Genomic DNA, 20891 nt, shown 5'->3' with positions numbered 1-20891 from the left:
AAATAAAGTTGTCAGCCCCTCTGATGACTAAAGAGCAGCGATGGTGGAAAACATGAGCTGACGTTACCATGTATCGATTGTTGCTGTTTCCAAGAGTCAGTCTGAACCACCTTAAAAGAGCAAAATTAACTTTTAATGTGTTCTTCACAATGCAATAAGTCATTATGTTTGATGTGACAGGCTGTAAAACTTTAACTGGACTGACTGAGGCGTTTTTATTTGTCTGTAATATCCATATATCCATCAAGAGGTCAGTGGCGGTCAATCACTGCAGGTGTTTGTGGAGGAGTGTTCAAGCCCATGTGTTGGGCAGGACCAGCTCCAGAGGCATCATTATGTTTCTGTGCTCATGAAAATGTCCCTAAGATGATCAATGGATCAGTCGTTATTACATTTCTTCATCTGATGGGCTCCCACCAAGGCACTGGAATGAAAAGGAAATAAAAACGGACAATGTTCAACTCAGGAGGAAGACAATCGGTGAGAGGGAAACAGTGCTATTTGTGTGGCAGGAGGTGACGGCAGGTGGGATGAGACGGCAGTGGAAGGAGATTTAAGATCAGTGAGTGTGGATATAGCTGCACAGAGGAGGCGCCAGCTGTCAGTGACGTTAATGGCAATGAAAGCGTCTATTGCAGTTTGTAGTTGTGTTATTATTGCTGTGCGATAAAGTCGGCACAAATCAGCCGACAGCTCATTTGCTGCACTTGCCCATTGATAACAATCCTGGCAGCTCTCGGGTTGTGCTGCCAACACACAGAGCGGTCGGCGAAGTCACATCGAGGTTAAAGGAGCCATGCTGCCATCCAGTGAACAGGAGCAGAACAGCAGCCGTGTGTGAAAGGCAGGCTTCATTAACCGTCTCTTACACCAGGTCTGTTGGGGCGGAGGGAGGATTCGCTTCGTCTCCCATGGTCATGAACTCAGCCCAGTTGCCTCGGAAACCTCGGGAGTAGACGCCGGTGTCCACGACGAGTCCCCAGTAGGCGCTGCGGGCTGTCTTTTCCCGCAGAGCGATGCGGGCCTCGCGCTCGGTCACGTTGTAGCTGACGTTGACGACCTGCACCAGCAGCAGGTGAAGCAGCCCACCTGTCACGATGCTGCTGTACCAGGCACAGGTGAAGCACAGCGCAGCGCTGGAGCGGAGACAAGGAGCAAAGATGGTGTCTTAAATATATCACTACACATAAAATAAGCACCAAACATTAAGCACTTGTAAGGTTCGTAGATAGAAAACCTCTTTTCTCCCTTTTGATTTTAATCACTACTGCCTCAGCATAAAATAGGAAACTAAAAGATCATTCAGTTTTAAATTTAAAACTGCACACAATTATACAACAGTCTGTGTGACCAGTTTAAAAGAAAGAAGAGGACATATTATTCTATATAGGACATGATCGCTGTTGAGTGTGAGGTTGAGATGGACGCTATCAGGAACTATTTTAAGTGTGCGACGCCTACAGAAGTGCCAGAGCTCATCGTTTGCACTACTTCACATCCACTCTTTCTCTCGCTGCTCTGAGCACAAACAGCGAATCGTTCTCCAACAGCTCAACAGGACGCTCTCCAAGAAACTGATTGAACACTACAGTGAAAGGAGCATCAAGTCCAATAAGCAAGAAGTCTGGATAAACTAATTTAATGTCAGCGTTCACTGAGAATTCTGGGAAAAATGTCAAAATGGCCCAAAGTGGTTAAAAATTGTTCCTATGAGCAACAAAATGAAGTTTTATTTTCATTGCTACTAAAAGGCCATCTGCCACTTCCTGCTTAAATGAGCTCCATCTGAAGTTATTTCTGTTTGGTATGTAGTGTTGATTACTGAGTTTGTGTGTTCGTGCTTTGAAGAAAATTTATGTGATTTTATTTTACATTCCCATGTGAATACTCACAATAAAAAGTACCAAACAATGGCAATCTTAGATTTGTGGCACTTCTTACATTTAAATAAAAAAATTGAGATGTACCGGTATGTGAATTTCATTAATGTCAATATCAACATTATTTAAAGGAGTCATTTTACATTATGGGACATTTACTTATTCATGTTTTTGCTTATATTGTTTTCCCTTTTTTTAAATTTTCCTTGTGCTACGCTCAAGTATTTATTGTACAAATACATACATTTCCTCATCTCAAGTTTCAGCTTGAAAAAAAGGATCCCAAAAAGTAGAATTAGTCCATTCATTGCAGTTAAAATCTCCTTTTTCACCTATTCACAAATCATTCTCAGTGTCCCAAGATTCATTTGTTTCATCTAATTAGTGAATGGCATATGATTGATCAGTCACACCGCTTACCCTAAGTGTTTTAAGTGTGTGTCTCATTATTGTAATGGGTCCTAATTATTATATTTTTTTATTATCTACATACCAGTAGTCTTTTTCATTTTTTCATCTATATTGTCTCCTATTATGAGAGTTGACACTTGTCAGATATTTGTATTACGCTTTATGTCTTGCCTATGCTATTTATGGTATTTGTACTTGCCTTTTATAGATGAGCTTGTAAATTTGTATCTGATTGATTGATTGATTGATTGATTGATTGATTGATTGATTGATTGATTGATTGATTGATTGATTGATTGATTGATTGATTGATTGATTGATTGATTGTCGGGCTGTCATGATCCTGGTGTCATTCACCTTGTCTATTTAAGCTCACACCTGATGACAATCAAGAGCGAATCTGATGAAGCAACATGTGAAACGTGTTGTTCGCCACTTGTTTTTACTTGTGATAATAAATCTTGTCTATCCTATGCTTTAGTGTGCACTGGAAGTTTTTTGAATTTTTACTGTATGAAGTGTGTGTCAGTGTTAGCAGTACCTGTACTGGTTGTACACCCCTGGGCAATACAGCAGGGCGGTGAAGAGGTGTTGAGTCGGACACACGCTCTGCAGCACCAGGCTGATCCCGTACAGAGACGTCAACAGGAAGAAGACGAGCGTAAGCAGGAAGCTGCGGTGATTGGCCAGTCCTACGCAGCTGTTTATCCTACCTCAGCAACAACAGACAGGACACACACACAAACACAGAGGGATACACACACACACACACACACACACACAGGCAGACAGAACATCGTACTGAGATCCCAGGGATACACTACACATGGACATGCAGGATCACACATCAAAGGATGGTGACAAGGGAGTGATCACTTACAGCTGTTATTACCATATGTGATGTATGACATGCAAATATGGTCAATAAAGACTCAGACTGTTTGGTATGCATCGTAAAATCTCACTTAAAGGGATAGTTCAACATTTTGGCAAATTGGCCCATTGCCATAATCCCTTTAGTCATAGCAGTAGGTTCATTACCTTTAATTGATGGTGCAAACTATTTTTAGAACGGCAGAGCAGAGCCGCGAGCTGCTCAGAGCTACGCTACGGAGGGTAATGGGATTTCTCGGTTTCCCTCATCAAACTCATCAAATACACAATCCAACAACTCCACAACGCTCTGGTGGACAAGTTGTGACCTGCACATTCACCACGCTATGAGATAATAACAGAGCGTTACGAGACGTAGTTGTTTTCAAGGTAAATGCAGAGACTGCTTGCCGAAAAACTGCCCCTGAAGGGCACGCACATCAGCGGTTTTGCATGAATTTACCTAGAAAACAACTCTGTCTCGTAACGTTCTGTTATTATCTCATAGCGTGGTGAATGTTCAGGTCACAACTTGTCCACCAGAGCGTTTTGGAGTTGTTGGTTTGTGTATTTGATGAGGGAACCCAAGAAATCCCATGAGCCTCCTTAGCATAGCTCTGAGCAGCTCCGCCGTTCTAAAAATAGCTTGCACCGTCAATTAAAGGTAACGAACCTACTCCTAAAACTATAGGGATTATGGCAATGGGCCAATTTGCCAAAAGGTTGAACTATCCCTTTAAGGACATCATTTGGAAATTTAAATGGATGTATGTTTGTTTTTTTAACATGTATTAGTTTGTGTGGGGAAAGACAAACAAACTAGACAACTGCAGTGTTTGAGATGTGAGACAGAGTGGAAGAAACAGGATGACAGGCTGAGTGAGAAGAGAAGAGGCGTTTCAACGGGACCCACCAGACACAGTGGTGATCGAGACGCAGCACGCAGACACCACAGATACGACAATGTCCCGCCCTCGGGGGCCGCACCACCCTGCACACCGCACACCAGTTTTTCCGGCTACTTTCCTTCTGCTCCGCCTCCGACTGCTCCGCCGATCCCGTCCGATTAGTTACTGTCATCGTCACTCCCTGCGTCCCTCCATTCACAGCGGGGTCTCTGTCTGGGAGGGGGCTGTAATAAGTCACCGTGCTGTGGACGAGCTCCTGGTTTGGCACCACGACGCCAGGGTCTCTCTTAGTGTAGACGAGAGCTACCAGAGTGGAGACGACACCTGCAGTGATCACCGATAGCTGCACCAGGCCGATATCTCCGCGGGGAAACACCTCAGTGATGAACAGGTAGTACATGTACGCCAGAGAGAAGAGAGCCAGGCTGAGGAAGAAGAGCGTCCGTCCCTTTTTACGGTGGGTGACGTAGTAGTACCACAGCACCAGGCCGGGCAGAGCCGTCAGAACCACAAGGCCGAGAAGGAAGTGGAGAGCAGCGACGTGCAGCAGGACAGGAAGGATGACAAGAGGCGGGATGACGGACAGTTCTAGTTTGCGGGCTCCTCCCCACAGCCACGGCACACGAATCCGGTCCGTGACAACATCAGCCACCTGCGAAAGGGACTCGGGTTTCTGAGCCTCCCTCTTCAAAAACCTGACAGAGTTTGGAAAACAAAATTTATAGGAAATAGATGAGATCTGAGCAACATGTGAGCAAACTTACCCCTTTACTTTGTTCTAAAGAACCCATATAAACACATAACACATAATAATAAAACCATGTAATGAGTAATGCTCATTCTACATCCCATTGACAAAGCCATGATTCATTTAGATTAGTAATAATTGTGCTTTTTGTGTAATAAAAAGTTGTTGTTTTTTAGAGTATGCTGTGAAAGAGGGCTATTTTCATGTTTTGTAATGCAGCTTGGATTAAAAGTAGTCATTTCCTATATTTGGTTAAGCATAAGATTAAAATAACTAAGTACCTTTCACTTAATCAATTAATGGCCTAAAACAAATAACCCAGACCCAGAGTTAATCGGATAAATCCCACTCACCTGTCACAAGCATCATCCAGGTCCTCACAGTCGCAGCAGCAGGCCGCGATATGGCTGCGCTCTCCGTGTCTGTTGACGTACTCGCAGCAGCACAAGATCTCCTCCTCCTCATGCACCTTGCTGGCTCTCTTCTTCATGACAGACGGCCTGGCAACCTATCATATATTTAAAAAAAAAAACATAATCCGTCAGTAACTTAACTTATTTAGGGCATTTAAGTTCAATATGAGAGCGTTTGAAAACAGGAAAAGTGGCCAATGAGAGATAAGAGTGAAGTACAATAACCTAAACTAATACGTTTAAAAGCTCACTTTGCTAAAATGACCTTTGCATTCAGCAGCTTATGAGCTGTTTGCATGTGTTTTAGATGGTGGAGTGATTCCAAACAGATTTCGAACCAGGCAACACTGCAAAGCAGACTGTGCTCATTTGATCCTGTCCAGTCCACCTCCTACCCTCACATCTGTCACACATCTGTCATGCTTTAATGATTTTACAGCATGCAAACACTCTCAGTGCTGCAGCTTGTGGGTTTGTTTGGACAGCAAGGCAGTTGGAGGTCAAGTGTCCCCTCCATTACAGAAATCAAAATCAAGGCTATGAATAGAAAAATCTGAACTGGTATGTTTAATGTTACAAGTTGTACAGGGTTAAGAAAAACTATGCAAACTCTTTGGAACCACCTGGATTTATGCATTAGGCTAAGTGGTCATAAAATGGGATCTGATCTGATCTAAATGTGCTGAAGTTAATATCACACAGAGGTAATCTGTCACATCTTTATGACCACCCTCTTTAAACCTTTTTTTGGACGTCCAGTGGCATCAATAACCTTTCTTCCTTTTAGACCCGCTTCTCAATGTTTAGGGTGAGCTCTATCCGGGTCTATTCACAGCATCTCAAGTCAATCTATAGAAGATTTGTCTTGATATAGGATCACTGTCCTACTGCTGCCCAGACAAAGAGACAGTCAAACAGCCCCAAATCATGATACTCTGTTCACCCTTCTTCTCCTTTGAGTTGATGGTTTATTGTTGGTGTAGCTACAGTTCTTTTTTTAAAATCATAATTAACATCAGTATTTATTAAAAGTGTGGGTAGGCTACATGAAGTTTGCAACTATACCAAACATAATTGAGCTGTTTGGTGCATAAGTGCCTCATTAGCAGACCACACAAACCTCTTATTAATGATAATTAGGCTAATTCATTTATTTAATAGGTAGATGAGAGGGTCAAGAGAGAGGTACAGCAACTGCTTTTTTTGTTGTTGTTGCAAGCCGCATGATAGTTTTCCTCATTAAATCCTGTTAATAAAAAGATAAATAGGCTACTTGTTCCTGAGTAGACATCTATTCCAGCACTTCAACCTGGAACTGAGAAAACATTAGATTTTGGAGACACTGTGGTTCAAAACATTGTGGGATGTTATTTTTTTAAGGGGCTAGTTTCCTGGATTGTGTTGGTAGATTATCATAGTTCACACGTGCCCTTAGTTTAATGTTTCGACCCTGTTCTCGTGACAGTCAGTTAACTTTTAGGCTAATCATCGCGTGAGGTTTCAGTTGATCCATATTTCACTTTATGTCAACACGTACTGTAACTAATCGTTTTAACGGAAGCGGTTCGCTGCGTCGACAAACGCTCAAACACCCACACACACAAAGACTCACAACAACAAACGAGCTGTAATTAACATACCTGAACACCTACCTGCTACATGCCGACGCCTTCTGATCGATATCGATATCGATTGATTTTCCCCCGCACCACCGGACACCGGACTTCTCCTCCTCGGCGGAAGTCTGTCTCCCCGGTAACGGTCGTCGTATCCGGTGAGTCTCGGAGCTGCAGGTCGCTGTGGAGGAGGAGAAGTCTCCGGAACAACAGCAGCAGCAAGCGGAGACGAGACCGTCCACGGAGGAGGAGGAGAGGAGGGGGGGGCGGGGGGCCGTGAGAGTGAAGCTTCACACCGGGAGAGACCGGAGAGACCGAGAGACGTGACGTCCTGCGGCTCCGCTGGACCGAGAGTCACGGCCGACGGTTCCCCTCGTGACGTCACATGACGCAGCGTCCCCCCGCCCAGGACTCGGCTCGGCTCCACTCCCACAGCTGCAGGACAACTGACAACAACACACACTGGGACCAGACTGGTGCACTACAATACACTGGTCACAGTGGTGGAGGAAGAACTCAAACTATACATAACAACCTGACACAAAGCTCATTACTGTCTGCACACACTGTAGTGGAGGTATAAAGAAAATAACTTGACCTCAGTGACAGTGATGAATTAAAGCAGAAGTAAGCGATCCGGTGGTTTTGGCTATAACTTCCTGTCAGCAGATGGAGTTAGCAGTCCCCGCCCTCGTCCCTACGTCACCACATTCACGCGCATCCCTTGGCTGCACACACAGAGAGGACCGCCCCTTTATGCCGTTCTCTCTCCTCATTGGATAAAGGTTGTAGGATACAAGGAAAGTTTTCTCCTCGGCTTACAGCAGAGCAGAGTGACTGACAGACCCGTGTTTCAGACCAAACACTCTATAGAAGTGATTGCTGTCGGAAGATATAACTATTTAAGACTTATATTAACACAAATATTCCGCTTACTTCTGCTTTAATGTCCAAGGGTGCAGCACATGAATTTGTATGTATTTATTTATATGCACAATGATAAAACAATCATTTTATTTCATAATACAAAAGGCAAATAACGGTGCAAGAGAGGAAAAGAAGCCCAAGGGGCAATATAAAAGCCTCCCCTCCAATACAATATCATTACCAAAACAAATCAACCAATAGAAAGAGAAACGAGGGAAAGAAACAAGGAAAAACACAACAAAGAAGCAACAGAGAAAAAAATAAGGAACACAGGAGAGAGGTTTCAGTGTTTCATAGGCAAATTGTTATTTTGACCCAACTCCGTTGATGTAGGCTACTATACTTTTTTGTGGGCCAGATGGACCAGTGGAGAAAATGTGAAGTTTGAGATTAAACCACCCAACAGTAATTCAGTTCACCTCCACTATATTGGGTTATTTGACTTGTTTGGGCCTTGAACTATTTGTGAAGTTTATGGATAAAAAAAAACGTCTCTTTTGTGGAGGCGCTAACAAAATCGAAAACATGACAAGGTGTCCCAAGTAGATAGTTTCTCAATGAGAAGTCTTCTATATTTAATACACTTTTTTTTGTGTGAGAGTGCTTGGCTAAGTGAGTAAATTGTAATGGAGCCCAAGTAGTTATATAAATGTACTGTTTTCCATCTCTGACAATTAGCCATGTCATATTTTCCATTATTATGTAACCTATTCATGAACATACTGTAAAAGAGGGTTGAAATATTATCTCTCTAGTAAGATATTGGGACAGGGTTCTGTTTTAATGATTCAAGAGAGTCTCAAGAGTGTAGTGTTTCACTTGCGTAGTACAGGACACAAAAGCCTTAGTCTTTAGACTCCAACAGCCGCAGACAGTGTATCCAGCTCCTACCAACATCATCTATGATAAAACATAAACATGTAATTTTTTAATAGTTTTTAGTCCTATGAGAGAAAGAGATACTGTAAATTATTTGTGCTTTATCTGAAAATCATGTACAGTTATTTCTTCAATCTATCAAACAAGACACTAATACATGGTCTAGTTTTCAGCAGCACTCTGAATCTTGATATGAACTTATTGCCCTAAACGTTTGCAATTCAGTGTATTGTCCAACTCTCAGGTGGTTGATGTTCTAGGATTTTAGAGGTGCAATTCAACTGCAAGTTTTGTACTCGGTGAAATCAATAGGTCTGGCTGGAGAATATGTGCATGGTCCTCAATAATGAAAATCAGGCATATAAATATTTTCTAAAATCTATGCGAGTCCAGTCGTTTCCATCAATATAAATGATTCAAATGCAATTACTCGAAAAACAAAATGATTTTGCAGCTATTTTATTACAGTGAGTATCTGAATATTAGCATTTGCTCTTATTCTCTTTTAGAGTAAATGCATTTTTTGTGTGGTTGGTTGAAAAAAACAAAACACAAGACATTTGATATGTGGGCTGCTCTGGTAAGCTATTATAAATTATCATCACTAAAGAAAAGGTCAGACTACCGGGAATAAATAATGAAAAATAGTTTGTAGCGCTAATATATTGTCTCTTAGAAATACTGGCAGGACTCTGGCAAGAAATCTTGTTTATTAAAACATCACATTGCAATATAGTCAAAATGTACAAAACAACAGCAACCAAATTTAAACAAGTGTTGGTTTTAAGAGGTGATTTTCAGTGAGAAATGCTACACAAAGTTTTCTACTCAAATAAGGGTGATGGCAACACTGTAAACATCAAACAAGGCTCAAAGCAACTGTAGTTGTGTGTCACCAAGAAGTGATAAAGAAAAAAAAGGAGGGGAAAAGGCAAATGACTAGTGTTCATGTCAGTTTTGAGATCACAGAGTTCACCTGTGTCTGGTGTTTACAGAGTGAATGCACAGTACCGAGATAACCTGAGATAGTCCCACTGACTCTGAGCACTGAAGAGGAAAAATAGAAAAATAGTGTAATCAAGCATGTACACAGGATAAGGATACACTTGGTATGTCACTAGCTTCTATTGCATAGTTTACATAGCACTCCCTTCAACTGATCCAGAGCAGGACTATAAGTTACCAAATTAGATATATATGTGACACAATATAGTATTTTATGTACACCAGATTTGGCTTATATACAATGTTTTTAAAATTCATATTTTTCTACTTGCAATTTAATGTACATTGCAGTTTACAAATAGAAAAAAATATCATGATTACAAAAGAGAAAACAAACTTTATATCTTGAGTTACTGATTGTACCATTTTTATTGGAAAAAATAAAAATCTTAAAAGGATAACTAAAATGCAGCCTCTCCTATAAGGCACATAAATGTGCAAAAATTAAAATGTGCAAAGTTCATTTAGAGAAATCTGTTGTTAAATAATGATTCACTTTCTGGGGATAAAATAGAAACAGTTGTTCATCTGGTGCAGCATGAGGTCGATCAGAAAATAGTAAGGCACGAGGAGGGGGTTTCCTGAAATCAAATGCCGCCGTTTAGAAGGAGTCAAACACAAGCAGCAATGGGAGCCGACAAAGGCACCCGACACAAATCTAAACCCACTGCTGCGGCTCTGATGTAACTTCGTCCTCCCAGCAGTCAGTCCACAGCTTTAAAAACATCCTGGCACCTGATGCCCCACTACAGGCTTTAGGATGTGTAACCCTTGGCAACACAGGGCATTTCATGGGGGCGGGCGGGGTCTGGGGACTTTTACCCGGCAACATCACTGGAAACCAGTGACTTCCTCAGAGGCATGTCATCGCTGCAGGCTTTTCTTTACTCAGTGGGGCCGAGGCGTTCTGTAGTCGTCAGGTGTGCAGCGTCACTGCGGCGCTGCCGTCCGATTGGCCATGGCAAAGTTTTGTTGCAGCACCATGAGAGAGCTGCGGAGCTGTGACGAAGAAAAGAAAAACTGACTCAGCAGCTAGAACTGGATTTCGATTGCCCAACTACGCACTGTGGCAACAAAAAGAGTGCTCAAGGTGTTTACTCTAATATTAAACCCACACTTGCTGTCACAACAGTCACCACTAGTGTTGCCAAATTAAACAGGACTGAAATCATAAGGAACACAACTTTTAAGTGTTGACCTTTGAACTCAACACCTTCCTACTGCCCATCTAAATTTAAGTTCACACTGGTCTGCACCTATGAAGAACAAAACAAATCATCTAATAACACATGAGCAGCCATTCAAGACAGGGCTGCACGATACAACTTTTAAAATTCAGTGAAAAGACTCAGCATTACACATTTAACAGTTGCTCTCTGAATATTTCATAGATGGCACAGTTGTCAGATCCAGCTGGATCTCGTTTTTTCACTATTTGATCCAGATCCCAGTCATAAAACTATTATGTGTGTGATATAATTGTAACCATTACAAGTAAACAATGATTGAAACTGACTTAATGACAAGCAGATACACACTACACCACTTTTTAAAGATTTAGTTAATTCCCCATTTTAAAGTAGATTGACCTACCTGGTCTAAAAGGTTGATGGAGTCCTGCAATACAGTTTTTAGTAGGAGCACCTCCTCTCTGGACTTAAACCCTGGCCCCTGTTTGGGACCATATTCTTGGGCAAAGCTGTCAAACAACACAAAAAGAGAGGGTTATTATTCTGATGTGGAACAGAGGATATTCACTTCTGCTACACGAAAGGAGAGAAAAAAAAAGGACATGAAGTGAGGAAAATGTAGGAGGAGGACTGAGAGCAGAGGAGTGCTGAATGCTGATGCAAGATTATGTCACTTACATAAGCACATTTACTGTGGCTGATAAACAGGCAGTTTTAACACTGTGAGTCATTAGAACAAAAGCTGTCTTGTATGTGGGCTGCTTGAACGGCAGAGAGAGAAAAACTAAAATATGGACGAAGACTAACCCCCCCCTTCCCCCGCTCCACCCACACCCAGACTTCTGCTTTCTGAGCTGCCTTGGCAGCTACTGATCTAGTTACTTAGCAGACGGTTGTCTGACCTGGCCTCGCTCCTCTCCCTCAGCCGCTGCTTTGTGCTCAGGTGCATGCGTTGGGCTACATCCTCCATGGCCCACAACTTGAAAAAGAGGCCCAGATTCAGCAAGGTCAGAATCAGCAAACTGAAAGAGAGAAAAGAAATCTATGAATTTATTGCAACCACATCCCTGCACAATAGGAAGGGAGAGAGAGGTGTGGAAGAACTTCGCCAACACCTAAAATTACGACACAACCTTTAAGCATAATGACTTTTCTCCACTCGGTGGTATGTCATCATGGACAACGTGCATATTAGATGCACATTAAATTTTGCATCTATTATGCACAGACAGTTCTCAGTAGTGTTTTGAAAATACAGACATAATTTGCATTTATCATAGACAACAACAGAAACCACATTGTTTGATTTTTTGCATTTCAGGTTGTTTACTTACATTAGACTCATTCCCGCTACTATCGCCGTGGTGCTCAATCTGTGCGTGCCTTTCATTTCTGTGGGGCCTGAAATACAGCAGGACAGATCTATGAATAATGAATTATTTTCTCCTTAATGCAAAGTTGCAGTCAATATGTGAACATTTTTGCAATGGCTTGCAACATATTTCTGGTTACAAGGCATTTCCTCCCATTGGCATTCAACATTTTGCAACAGATTGAGATCTAAATGTTGCTGTTGCTGCATGCGTCAAAGAGTGTGACTGGAAAAGACAGTGACATGTAACTCCTGCAGGTACAGTATGCCTTTGATCTTCAGTTCTGATCAGCAGTGGCTGTTGACTGACATGTAGTTACTAGCATAGCACGCACGCCTTTGCCTTCAAGTCTGTGTCAACACTTTGTCCAATCCTTGCTTCCGCATTAGCAGCTGTGCATGAACAATTGAATGTTCAGACATTTTGATGTACGGTATTGGTCGTTGTGGAGACAGTCATGCCAGTCGTTTCCCTCATGCATTCAGTATTTATGCTAAGGTAAGCTAAGCTACGATAACAATCTGCTTTTCAAGTGGTTATCAAAGATGCCATGTACCCTTGTTGCCATCCCTGTCCTGGTCGGGGTCTTGCCCATGATGCTTGTTGGGTTTCATGTGCTCTGGCTGAGTACGGCTGTAAGTCCGCCTCCTCCTCCGAAGTCCACCCATCTTTCCAGAATCACCACCTCCTTGGTTTATCTCTGCTTCCTCCTCCAGCAGCTCTACCTCTGTTTCACGTCATCAAACAGCAAAAAAAAAAAAACAGGTAAAACCAAATGTGGGGCAGAACCAGGTGGTAACACAGTAAAAAAAAAAAGATTAAGGTTGAAGCTCAGTTCAGCATGTACATACAATTATGTTCAGCATGAAACAGACAAAAATGCCCATTGTACGCAACTGTAATGTGATTTACTGCAGCAGTGCTGCCATGTGCCGAGGAAACGGTTCATATCAGATCAGAGATAAAAATGAATCACAAGCTCAGGAGAGAAGACAAGGAAGTGCTCTCCAAAGAGTCTCTACTCACCCAGCTGTCTGAAATAATCCTCTATGCCGCTCCAGGAGTTTTTAGTGATAAAAGACTTGATCAGTCCCCATGGCTGCTTGTTGTACTTCACATCAGTGGAAACCCTAAAAAGCACAACAGATGCTTTAAATGCCGGGGATTTAAGAAAATATAAAAGTCAACAGATCAACTGGATAAACCCCTTACCTTAGTCGGCACTTCCGCTTCGAGCTTCTTGTGATGTAGTATTGGTTTTGAGTGTAGAAGTAATCGTGATAGGGAACGTCATGGGTGTACACCTCAGACTCGACGTGATAATACTGACCCTCCCTGGATTCTTTGTACATCGTCTGAAAAATAAATGGAGAAGAAAATAAGCGGCGAGCCATAATTCACACAGGAACATGTTGTAACTGATGTAAACAGACCTGGTTCTCTGTAGCGGTGGAGAACTTTCCAATCAGAGGGTTGTTGATGGTTATTGTGTAGTTCAGACCGCGCTTCCTGTTCCCTGTGGCATCCTGTTGCCAAGGATTAAAGCTGGAATCTAAAAAACCCCCACAAAGGACACACATGACAGGTTACATTAGCCAAAACTGGTGGGGAAATTAGTTTTGGGAACGGCAGAAGATTACGGATCTTACTGGTTATCTTCCTGACGTCCATAAACCTGCGGATGAAACTGGAGTCTGTGAAGAGCATCTCGAACATTTTGCTGGCACTGATGTGGAAGACCTTGTTTATGTAGACTCGACCCTGCATCTGGGACTGTCCCACTTGCTCCTCCACTGAGATGAAGGGAAAAGCATTAAAATATAGATAACACATGGGCACTCAAGTGTCCTGGGTTGTTTTTTTTTTTGTTTTTTTACTCTAACCTTCTTCAATGCTGTCTGAAGCGCTCTGCTCAGAAAGACCGTTTTCATTGGCGTTGAGGTCCAGAGAATGGTTGGAGCGCTTGGAGCCCCGTTCTGGTGCGATGCGGTCCAGCGAGGGGACAGGACTGCGCCGCATGGACGGGGTGTTGCGGGAGTCATCCTATAGGAAGACACCAAAGAAATTAGCTGGAGGAAACGTTGAGAAAAGCAAAGCACAAAATGTGAAAAATGTTATTTTAAATACCCCATTGGCTGAGGTCTGTGAGCCGACAGGTGAGGGCACGTCTTCCCCTTGAGGCGTGGAGGCCTCCAAAGGCCCGTGCTCTGCCGCAGACAGGCGAAGGGAGGGGGGCCGCTCCAGCTTCCCTAGACCATCATCACCACCAGACCTTGAAGACGGGCTGCAGGCGAACAAACAGGTGGCATCAAATCCCCATGCATTACTGTGTGTGTGTGTGTGTTTGTGCTGCGAGTGGAAGAGCAGGTGTGGGTGTGTTTGCTCACCTGGTCTGCATGCTTGACTCTACATATATCGGCAAGCTCTCCATTTCTTCATGGCTCAGACCCAGATCATGCCCATAATGCTGTTTAACCAAGTGCCAAAACTCCGCACAGATCAGATGCTAAAAGCGGGGACAAAAAAAAAAAAAAAAAACACACCACATGAAGTCACACGGGAATAGAAATGCAAAAAGGCTTGTTTGGAAATCAGCCCTTGTCGAGATGTCTTCCTCTTTCCCAATATGAGCTCTGCTTTGGCAGATACACAAACCATAGTGTTAACACACAACAAAACAAAGGGTCTGTGTAGCTTAGACACCTCCACACACTATAATTACTCTTCTGTCTCTGCATGACAACCAACCTACAAACCTTATTGTCTCTCTGAACTGCTCGGATACTCATCTTACATTTAAGTGTTTAACCCCAAACAGCCAGGAGAGGCCCACACTTAGACATATCAACAACAATTATTCACATCTGAAAGAAATACATAGCGTAAAACGAAATCCACAGACAGACAAAGTCGGTATCGTGTGCCATTGGCATAAAACAAGCAAAGCTGTTCCAGGTTCTGATGGAAAATGATTGTAGGCGCGTTTCTCCAGACGGAAGATTTAAGACGTTTTTTGGAAACGCACAAGGTGTCAGAGCTGAGAGAGACAGTGTGAGATCCATTAACTCAAGTTTTACTTACTTGTCCGCTGACATTTCCCCCACAGCTGTGAGCTTTAACCGGCTGTCAAACTGTGATCAGTGACCTGGACGCGCCGCGCCGCGCTCCCACATTCAGGAAGTAAAGTCCTGGATCTGAGCGAGATCTGGGGCGTAAAGACGCGCCGCCCAGATCCACACCGATAAAGGTAAATAATAAAAGCCTCTGCCTGTCGAAAGTCCGGTTCACCGGCGGCTCAATCGACCGGAGAAGGCTCTTCTGTTTTGATATATAACCGACACGAGCCGAGCGTCAAGTGTGGTGTGTGTGCGTGCGTTAAGGAGGCAGGCCGTCGATGCAAATGGGCCCTTAAAGCCACACCTGGAGAGGTCAATGAACTTTTACATGCTGGTGTTTTCATACAGGTGTTTGTGCTCCAGATCTCAGGAGACCCGCAGCCCGGTGGGTAGGCTGCCAAAGTGTCTGAGGAATCTAATGGAGGAAGCTGTCGAAATAACATGCTAATTTCAAATTTAACCTTTATTCCTGTTATTTTGTTGTTTGTTTTTAATATAAGTTCTGATCATGTCAAATCATGTGGTATGGTATCAAGCCTGCAATATAATAATATTATACAATTATATACCTGTCTAAATAATAGTTCTTATTGTTAGTGGTGGAGAAAAAACTTGCAAAACACAGTGACTTTTATTGTGAAGTGGCCTCATGACATGTAATATGGCCTTGCTACAGAAGTTAGCACACAGTTGCCTTCAGCTATTAATAGTTGACTGTAATTTTGACTGGTTTGCTCAGCAGCTCTTTAGATTAAAAAGTTACCCTGCTTTCTGTTTTTATTCTTCCAAAATGTTATTTCAGCTACACTCAGTTTTCACATTTTAACATTTCAACATTCTTTTTTTACTTTAATCCGACAGCTCAAATACTTCACCTCACACTTCAACTGCTTTTACTGCTAACACATCAGGCCACACTTCAGCTTTTAACTGTGCACAGGCTTCAAACTACCTCTGGCGGCACCGTTTATAATTCACATTTCAAGAGCTTTTTACTGTAATTGACACGTTGGACCTGTTGGTTGATGTTTTGATCACTTACTCTTGGGTTTGACCTGATTTTACGTCTTATTCCACAACATGTTTTACATATAAACTGACATTTCACCTTTCTATGAGGAGTTGCACTGTTGACATTTGAAACCATCTCACATGAAATAACACACTTGAACTTATTTACAGTTTTTGCACCTGCACACTTTCAATTTCAAAGTACACTTACCCTGATTTATTCTCCCTTATCTCTTTACTTTGACACCACAAAGATTTGGGTAAAAGGTGGCTGAGCTGAGCTCCTCTGGGTTTATTTTTTACTGAATCCCCGACACACTGGTAAATGATTCAAAATACATGTTTATCGTTGTGTTACAATAAATAAAAACTCTGTCTCTGTCTGTTGGAGCCATGAACAAACTCTGCTGCTGCTGTGTTGCAGATCTTTACCTTGCACTGATAACCTCAAACAGAAGGCAGCCTGTGGTCAGGGCAGCGTGTTTCGTACTCTGGACCGATGAGATAAGTGCTGCAAAACGGGGTAAAGTCACAGAGCTGCTGGTGTTGTAGGAGGCATTTAGTCATAGTTTAATTGAGGTCCTGGAATCTGGTTTATAAAGATTACCAGATGACTGCTGTCAGATGTGGTTTGAAGGGACTGCAGGTCTTGTGGAGAGTGTTGATCTTTACACATGTGACTATTATTGAACCTATGAACATTGTTCTGACGGGTGAAGTCGGGTAACAGCAGGTGAGTAGGACTACAACTTTACCTTGTTCGTCAGCGCGTATTGCCAGATGTGGAGAATATTTCTGTAAGGTTTCTCTCTTGATGAGAAGGAAGTGAAGAAATACTGAAGGCAAACACAGAAGGAGAAAAATAGTTACCGGTAATTAAAATTTATGTTAATAAATCATGAAACAAGATCTGATGGGCTGCTCTTTTCTTTCATCGTGTACCTTCTCTGTGTTCAGGGAGACCTGGATGGCGTTGGGAATCAGCCGAGCCGTTTTCTCTTTGGTCACCGTCGTGACATCTTTAAGCTTCAGTGTGATCTATAAAAAAAAAAATGTTTAGAGGTTACAGTAGTTGGTGCATAGATGCTAATCAACTTACAGCCATAAACATAAACTTGTAGATACCATTACACTAGATCCTCCCACACTAATTAGTTATTTTGTGATGACATCGTGTAATGACTGAGCAACTCCCAAGAGGAGGTGTGGACCGCAGCGCTCACAGCAATGACTTAATCAGGCTCCATTGTTCACAGTTTATCATATCACCGACTGACGCTGGTGCAAGTGTAGCAATTAGTGAATTTTCCTTGTTATTTTTCCTTTTGTATCTGTGTAATGTTCTGTAATCTTTTGCACACGGTTGCAAACTGTTGCATCTTCTCACTGTTCCTTCTGGAAACATTTCTTTATCATTTAATGAGCTCATCAGTGTCACCTTGTCTTATGCTTGGTCAGATATCTGTGGCAGAAATTAGAGCTACAAATGAAGCTCATGATTTTCTTCTTTGACTGATATTGTTTTATATTATATATAAATAATTCTCTTCTCCCAAAGTTAGTAAAGTGGGAGCAAAGTCCTGAAAAGTGCATTTTCAACCACTCTATTATTGTTTAAATAATATACATTTAGAAAAGTACATATTTCTGTATTGTATTGCTTAGTTCACATGTTACATTGATGAGTAGATAGTGTCCTCTTTAACTGTAAACTGCCTCCTCCTACCTTCAAGCCACGAAACACAGCGCTGTGGAAACAGAGCCAGTTCTCTGAGAGGTAGAGGCGTCCCTGATGGAGGAAGTCCCGCTGGAGGGCACACGGATAGTCTGAGGGAAAATATATAGGGCAGCTGAAGTCAATCTTGCACCTGCGTTGTTCTTTGATACACTATAAGAAAGATCACTACAAAATTACCTAATAGGCAGATTTTATAGACTCAATGATGCATCACATTTTACAAACTGCAACTTTGTGTTAAAACTGTAGTGAAGTAGAAATATAGAACAGCTGCAGGAAATGAGTCCTGGGACGGAAACTATTTAAACAGCTGAAATAAAAAAGGAGAAATTGCCGATCCCTTCTATGCGTTATTTGACTTATTTGCACAAAAATGTTCTGTGGTTGTCTGTTTGCATGTAAAAAAAAAAGTTAGAAATGATGCAAAAGGAGTAATAACTTGAAAAACAAGATATCTGTTTCCAGTACATCGAACAGCATCGAATTTCCTTTTTCTTTGGAATCAATTCAATCTTACAAATTAACAGTAAAGTCCATTGTTTGAATCGGTGTTGAGCATCTGGTTATTGCTTCACTGAAAGGATGATTACTTTTTACACTTTTAAGTTTGTGCCAAAACCTTTCGTTTTGCAGAAATCACAGCTGAGTCACGGGGCAATGATCAGAGCGCCCAGTTTCTATTTCATGCAACAGTGAAGCCATAAAAACATGAAGCTTTGACTTGAATATTTTACTTTTATCATCAATGCAGGGGATAATGTTTTATGTCGTCTTTAAACATATTTAAAGGGACATTTAGGATATTCATTGGGAACATTAGCGTATTAAATCTTGTAGTTTTATAGCATATTAAAGTACTGAACATCGTAATAAGAGCCAGCCTTCATAACTCACCCGCTATGAGTCTGTCTGACTCCGGCAGCTCTTTGAACAGCTTCTTAAACTCCTCATACCTCTGTTTGTAGGTTGGCAGAGGAGCCTGAGGTGCAGCAAGACACTGTCCCTGAGGATCTGAGCTCTGATGGAGGAGAGGGAAACGTTACTGACACGGACACATCAATGCAGCGGTTGTCAAGTTCAAATGCATCAATAGTAGGACATCTGTTCTGTCTTTATGCAGGGAACACATAGACATGATAAACAGTGTAAAAAGAGTAATTTGGACAAAACAATAAGCATCAACTCTGGTGTGTTTGTGCAGAGGATAAACAGCATTATTATCCTTCTGGGCTTTGCATCAGAGAAGCAACAGAAATCCCTCTTGTAGTTAGGTGAAACATGCAATAATACTGAAGCAGAGCCACAAGAGGGCAGTCAAAGGTTTTCCATTCTGCTGTTGATTGTTAACTCTACTGTTGATTGTTAACTCTACTGGGACTGTGTGTGGTTTGAGTTTCTGTGAGATGTATCCAAGACGAATAGTCTTGTATGTTGTAGTCTAAATGTTGTATAATAAAAAAAAAAATATTTGTCAATGTGAAGTGGAGAAATATATAGTTTAGTTCAATTGTTTTGTTTTGTTTTTACCTCTCCTTCATCTGAGCTCTCATCCACCTGTGATAGCTCATCTACAATGTCATCACTGCCCACTCCTGATCGGTTGGAGAGCTGGTCCATCTGCTCTTCCTCTTCTGCTGCTGCAGCTGCTGCTCTGCTTGGATTGGGGAAGGAAAAAGAAAAGAAAATTAATAAATAGCCTAAAAAGTGATCATTTGAACTCTGCTGCACACAAAACAAGGTCCAATCCCTGAGCGCTGGCGTCACAGGGAGGGAGAAGCTGGAGTGAAGAGAGTAAAAAAAAGAAGTAATACTAACAGCTCGTGGGGTCTGTTGAGAGTTAAGACGATGAACGTGTGAACGTCAGCGCGCACTGTCATCTAACAGCAGCACCACAGGGGAAGTCATTATCACCGCCACAAAACTGGTTTGACTGGGAGGGTTGCTGAGGGAGCTCGGTCATGCCAATGAACAGAAACCTTTATGCACTCATGACTCTCAGCACAGATACCCGTGATAAGCTGTGGAGCAGGAAAAGCATCGCTGCAACCTCAGATTTGTGCGTCAAAGCAGTGAAAACATGTGTTAAGAAGAAACTCGTTTAACTTTGCGCCTAAAAAACTGATTGAAGTGACTGATGTGATCCACCATGCATCGACCCAAATGTCGAGCTTCATACAACTATGATCTAAGATGATACGCGTTTACCTTCAGGTATGTAAATCCGCGTCTCTGGGACTTATTTACGCGCAGCGCCATTCTCGCACAAGGTGTGCTGCAGCTCGAGCGTGTGTCAACATGTGGGCAGTCTGTGCGACACGAAGCTGCGAACAATCAATCACTTACCTGGCTCGGAGTGGACCCAGGGTTTCTGTTCCGCGTGTGTCACCGAGATTTAGAGATTAAACAAATACAAATAAAAAGTGGACACAGTTTGTCTGGCGCAGCTCTGGAGTTGAAGTGAAGCGTGTTGCAGCTGCATCTCATCCGGTGAACAACTACATGCCTCAGGGAGTTGTCACCTCATTGGAGGCGCTCATTGGTCTTCACGAAACTAGTTTAAGCACAAAATGACCCCCCCCCCCCCCCCCCGAAATACTTTGGAAGTGTTCAGGTTGAGCCAACTCACCTGTGCATGACGTTTTCTGTCATGGATGGATATATTCAATACACCCAAAATAATATTTACTTTTATAAAAAAAACACAAATGCAAAAGTGGCCCTACAACAATAGTTCAATCTGTTTCTATAAATAAGCATCAGGGCAGAGTGAGACTCCAGGGTATGTGTGTTATGTGGAGAGACC

The 20891-nt window shown here is 42.3% G+C and overlaps 2 protein-coding genes across 4 annotated transcripts; both read right to left on the bottom strand.

The window, feature by feature from the left end:
- Window positions 1-31: 31 nt before the first annotated feature.
- On the bottom strand, window positions 32-7179 carry zdhhc23b (zDHHC palmitoyltransferase 23b). 3 transcript variants are annotated; one of them, XM_083995023.1, is made up of 6 exons: window positions 6886-7179; window positions 5174-5328; window positions 4078-4767; window positions 2833-3000; window positions 870-1136; window positions 32-424 (listed from the first exon to the last, which is right to left on the bottom strand). In XM_083995023.1, exons 2-6 carry the CDS (start codon window positions 5308-5310, stop codon window positions 379-381), a joined length of 1308 nt encoding a protein of 435 aa, XP_083851149.1. In that variant the 5' UTR covers window positions 5311-5328; window positions 6886-7179; the 3' UTR covers window positions 32-378. The 3 variants fall into 3 exon arrangements, with proteins under 3 accessions (XP_083851149.1, XP_083851150.1, XP_083851148.1); XM_083995024.1 differs by having other exon boundaries at window positions 5174-5320; XM_083995022.1 differs by having other exon boundaries at window positions 6874-7007.
- A 2179-nt stretch (window positions 7180-9358) lies between these two features.
- gramd1c (GRAM domain containing 1c) lies at window positions 9359-20344 on the bottom strand (the record flags this gene model as incomplete). The annotated part of the gene is made up of 19 exons (XM_083995274.1): window positions 9359-10659; window positions 11254-11359; window positions 11753-11872; window positions 12185-12251; window positions 12780-12950; window positions 13250-13353; window positions 13436-13578; window positions 13657-13775; window positions 13873-14016; window positions 14107-14266; window positions 14351-14507; window positions 14611-14729; window positions 17106-17186; window positions 17293-17388; window positions 18077-18177; window positions 18983-19106; window positions 19616-19739; window positions 19904-19965; window positions 20294-20344. The coding sequence occupies 19 exons, from the start codon at window positions 20342-20344 to the stop codon at window positions 10591-10593; spliced, it is 2118 nt and encodes a 705-aa protein (XP_083851400.1). The 3' UTR covers window positions 9359-10590.
- Between the last annotated feature and the right edge of the window lie 547 nt (window positions 20345-20891).

The sequence above is a fragment of the Trachurus trachurus genome (assembly GCF_905171665.1).
Source record: "Trachurus trachurus genome assembly, chromosome: 20".
Taxonomy (NCBI): domain Eukaryota; kingdom Metazoa; phylum Chordata; class Actinopteri; order Carangiformes; family Carangidae; genus Trachurus; species Trachurus trachurus.
The sequence above is the reverse complement of the archived record's forward strand: the minus strand, read 5'-3'. Positions and strand labels throughout refer to the sequence as shown.

Excerpts from the sequence above, each read along its gene's own strand:
- zdhhc23b (XM_083995023.1), bottom strand. The coding sequence starts at position 5,310 with ATGAAGAAGAGAGCCAGCAAGGTGCATGAGGAGGAGGAGATCTTGTGC. Across the intron at positions 4,768-5,173 it reads CTGGATGATGCTTGTGACAG|GTTTTTGAAGAGGGAGGCTC; the intron begins GTGAGTGGGATT and ends AAACTCTGTCAG. Across the intron at positions 1,137-2,832 it reads GGGGTGTACAACCAGTACAG|CGCTGCGCTGTGCTTCACCT; the intron begins GTACTGCTAACA and ends TCTCCGCTCCAG.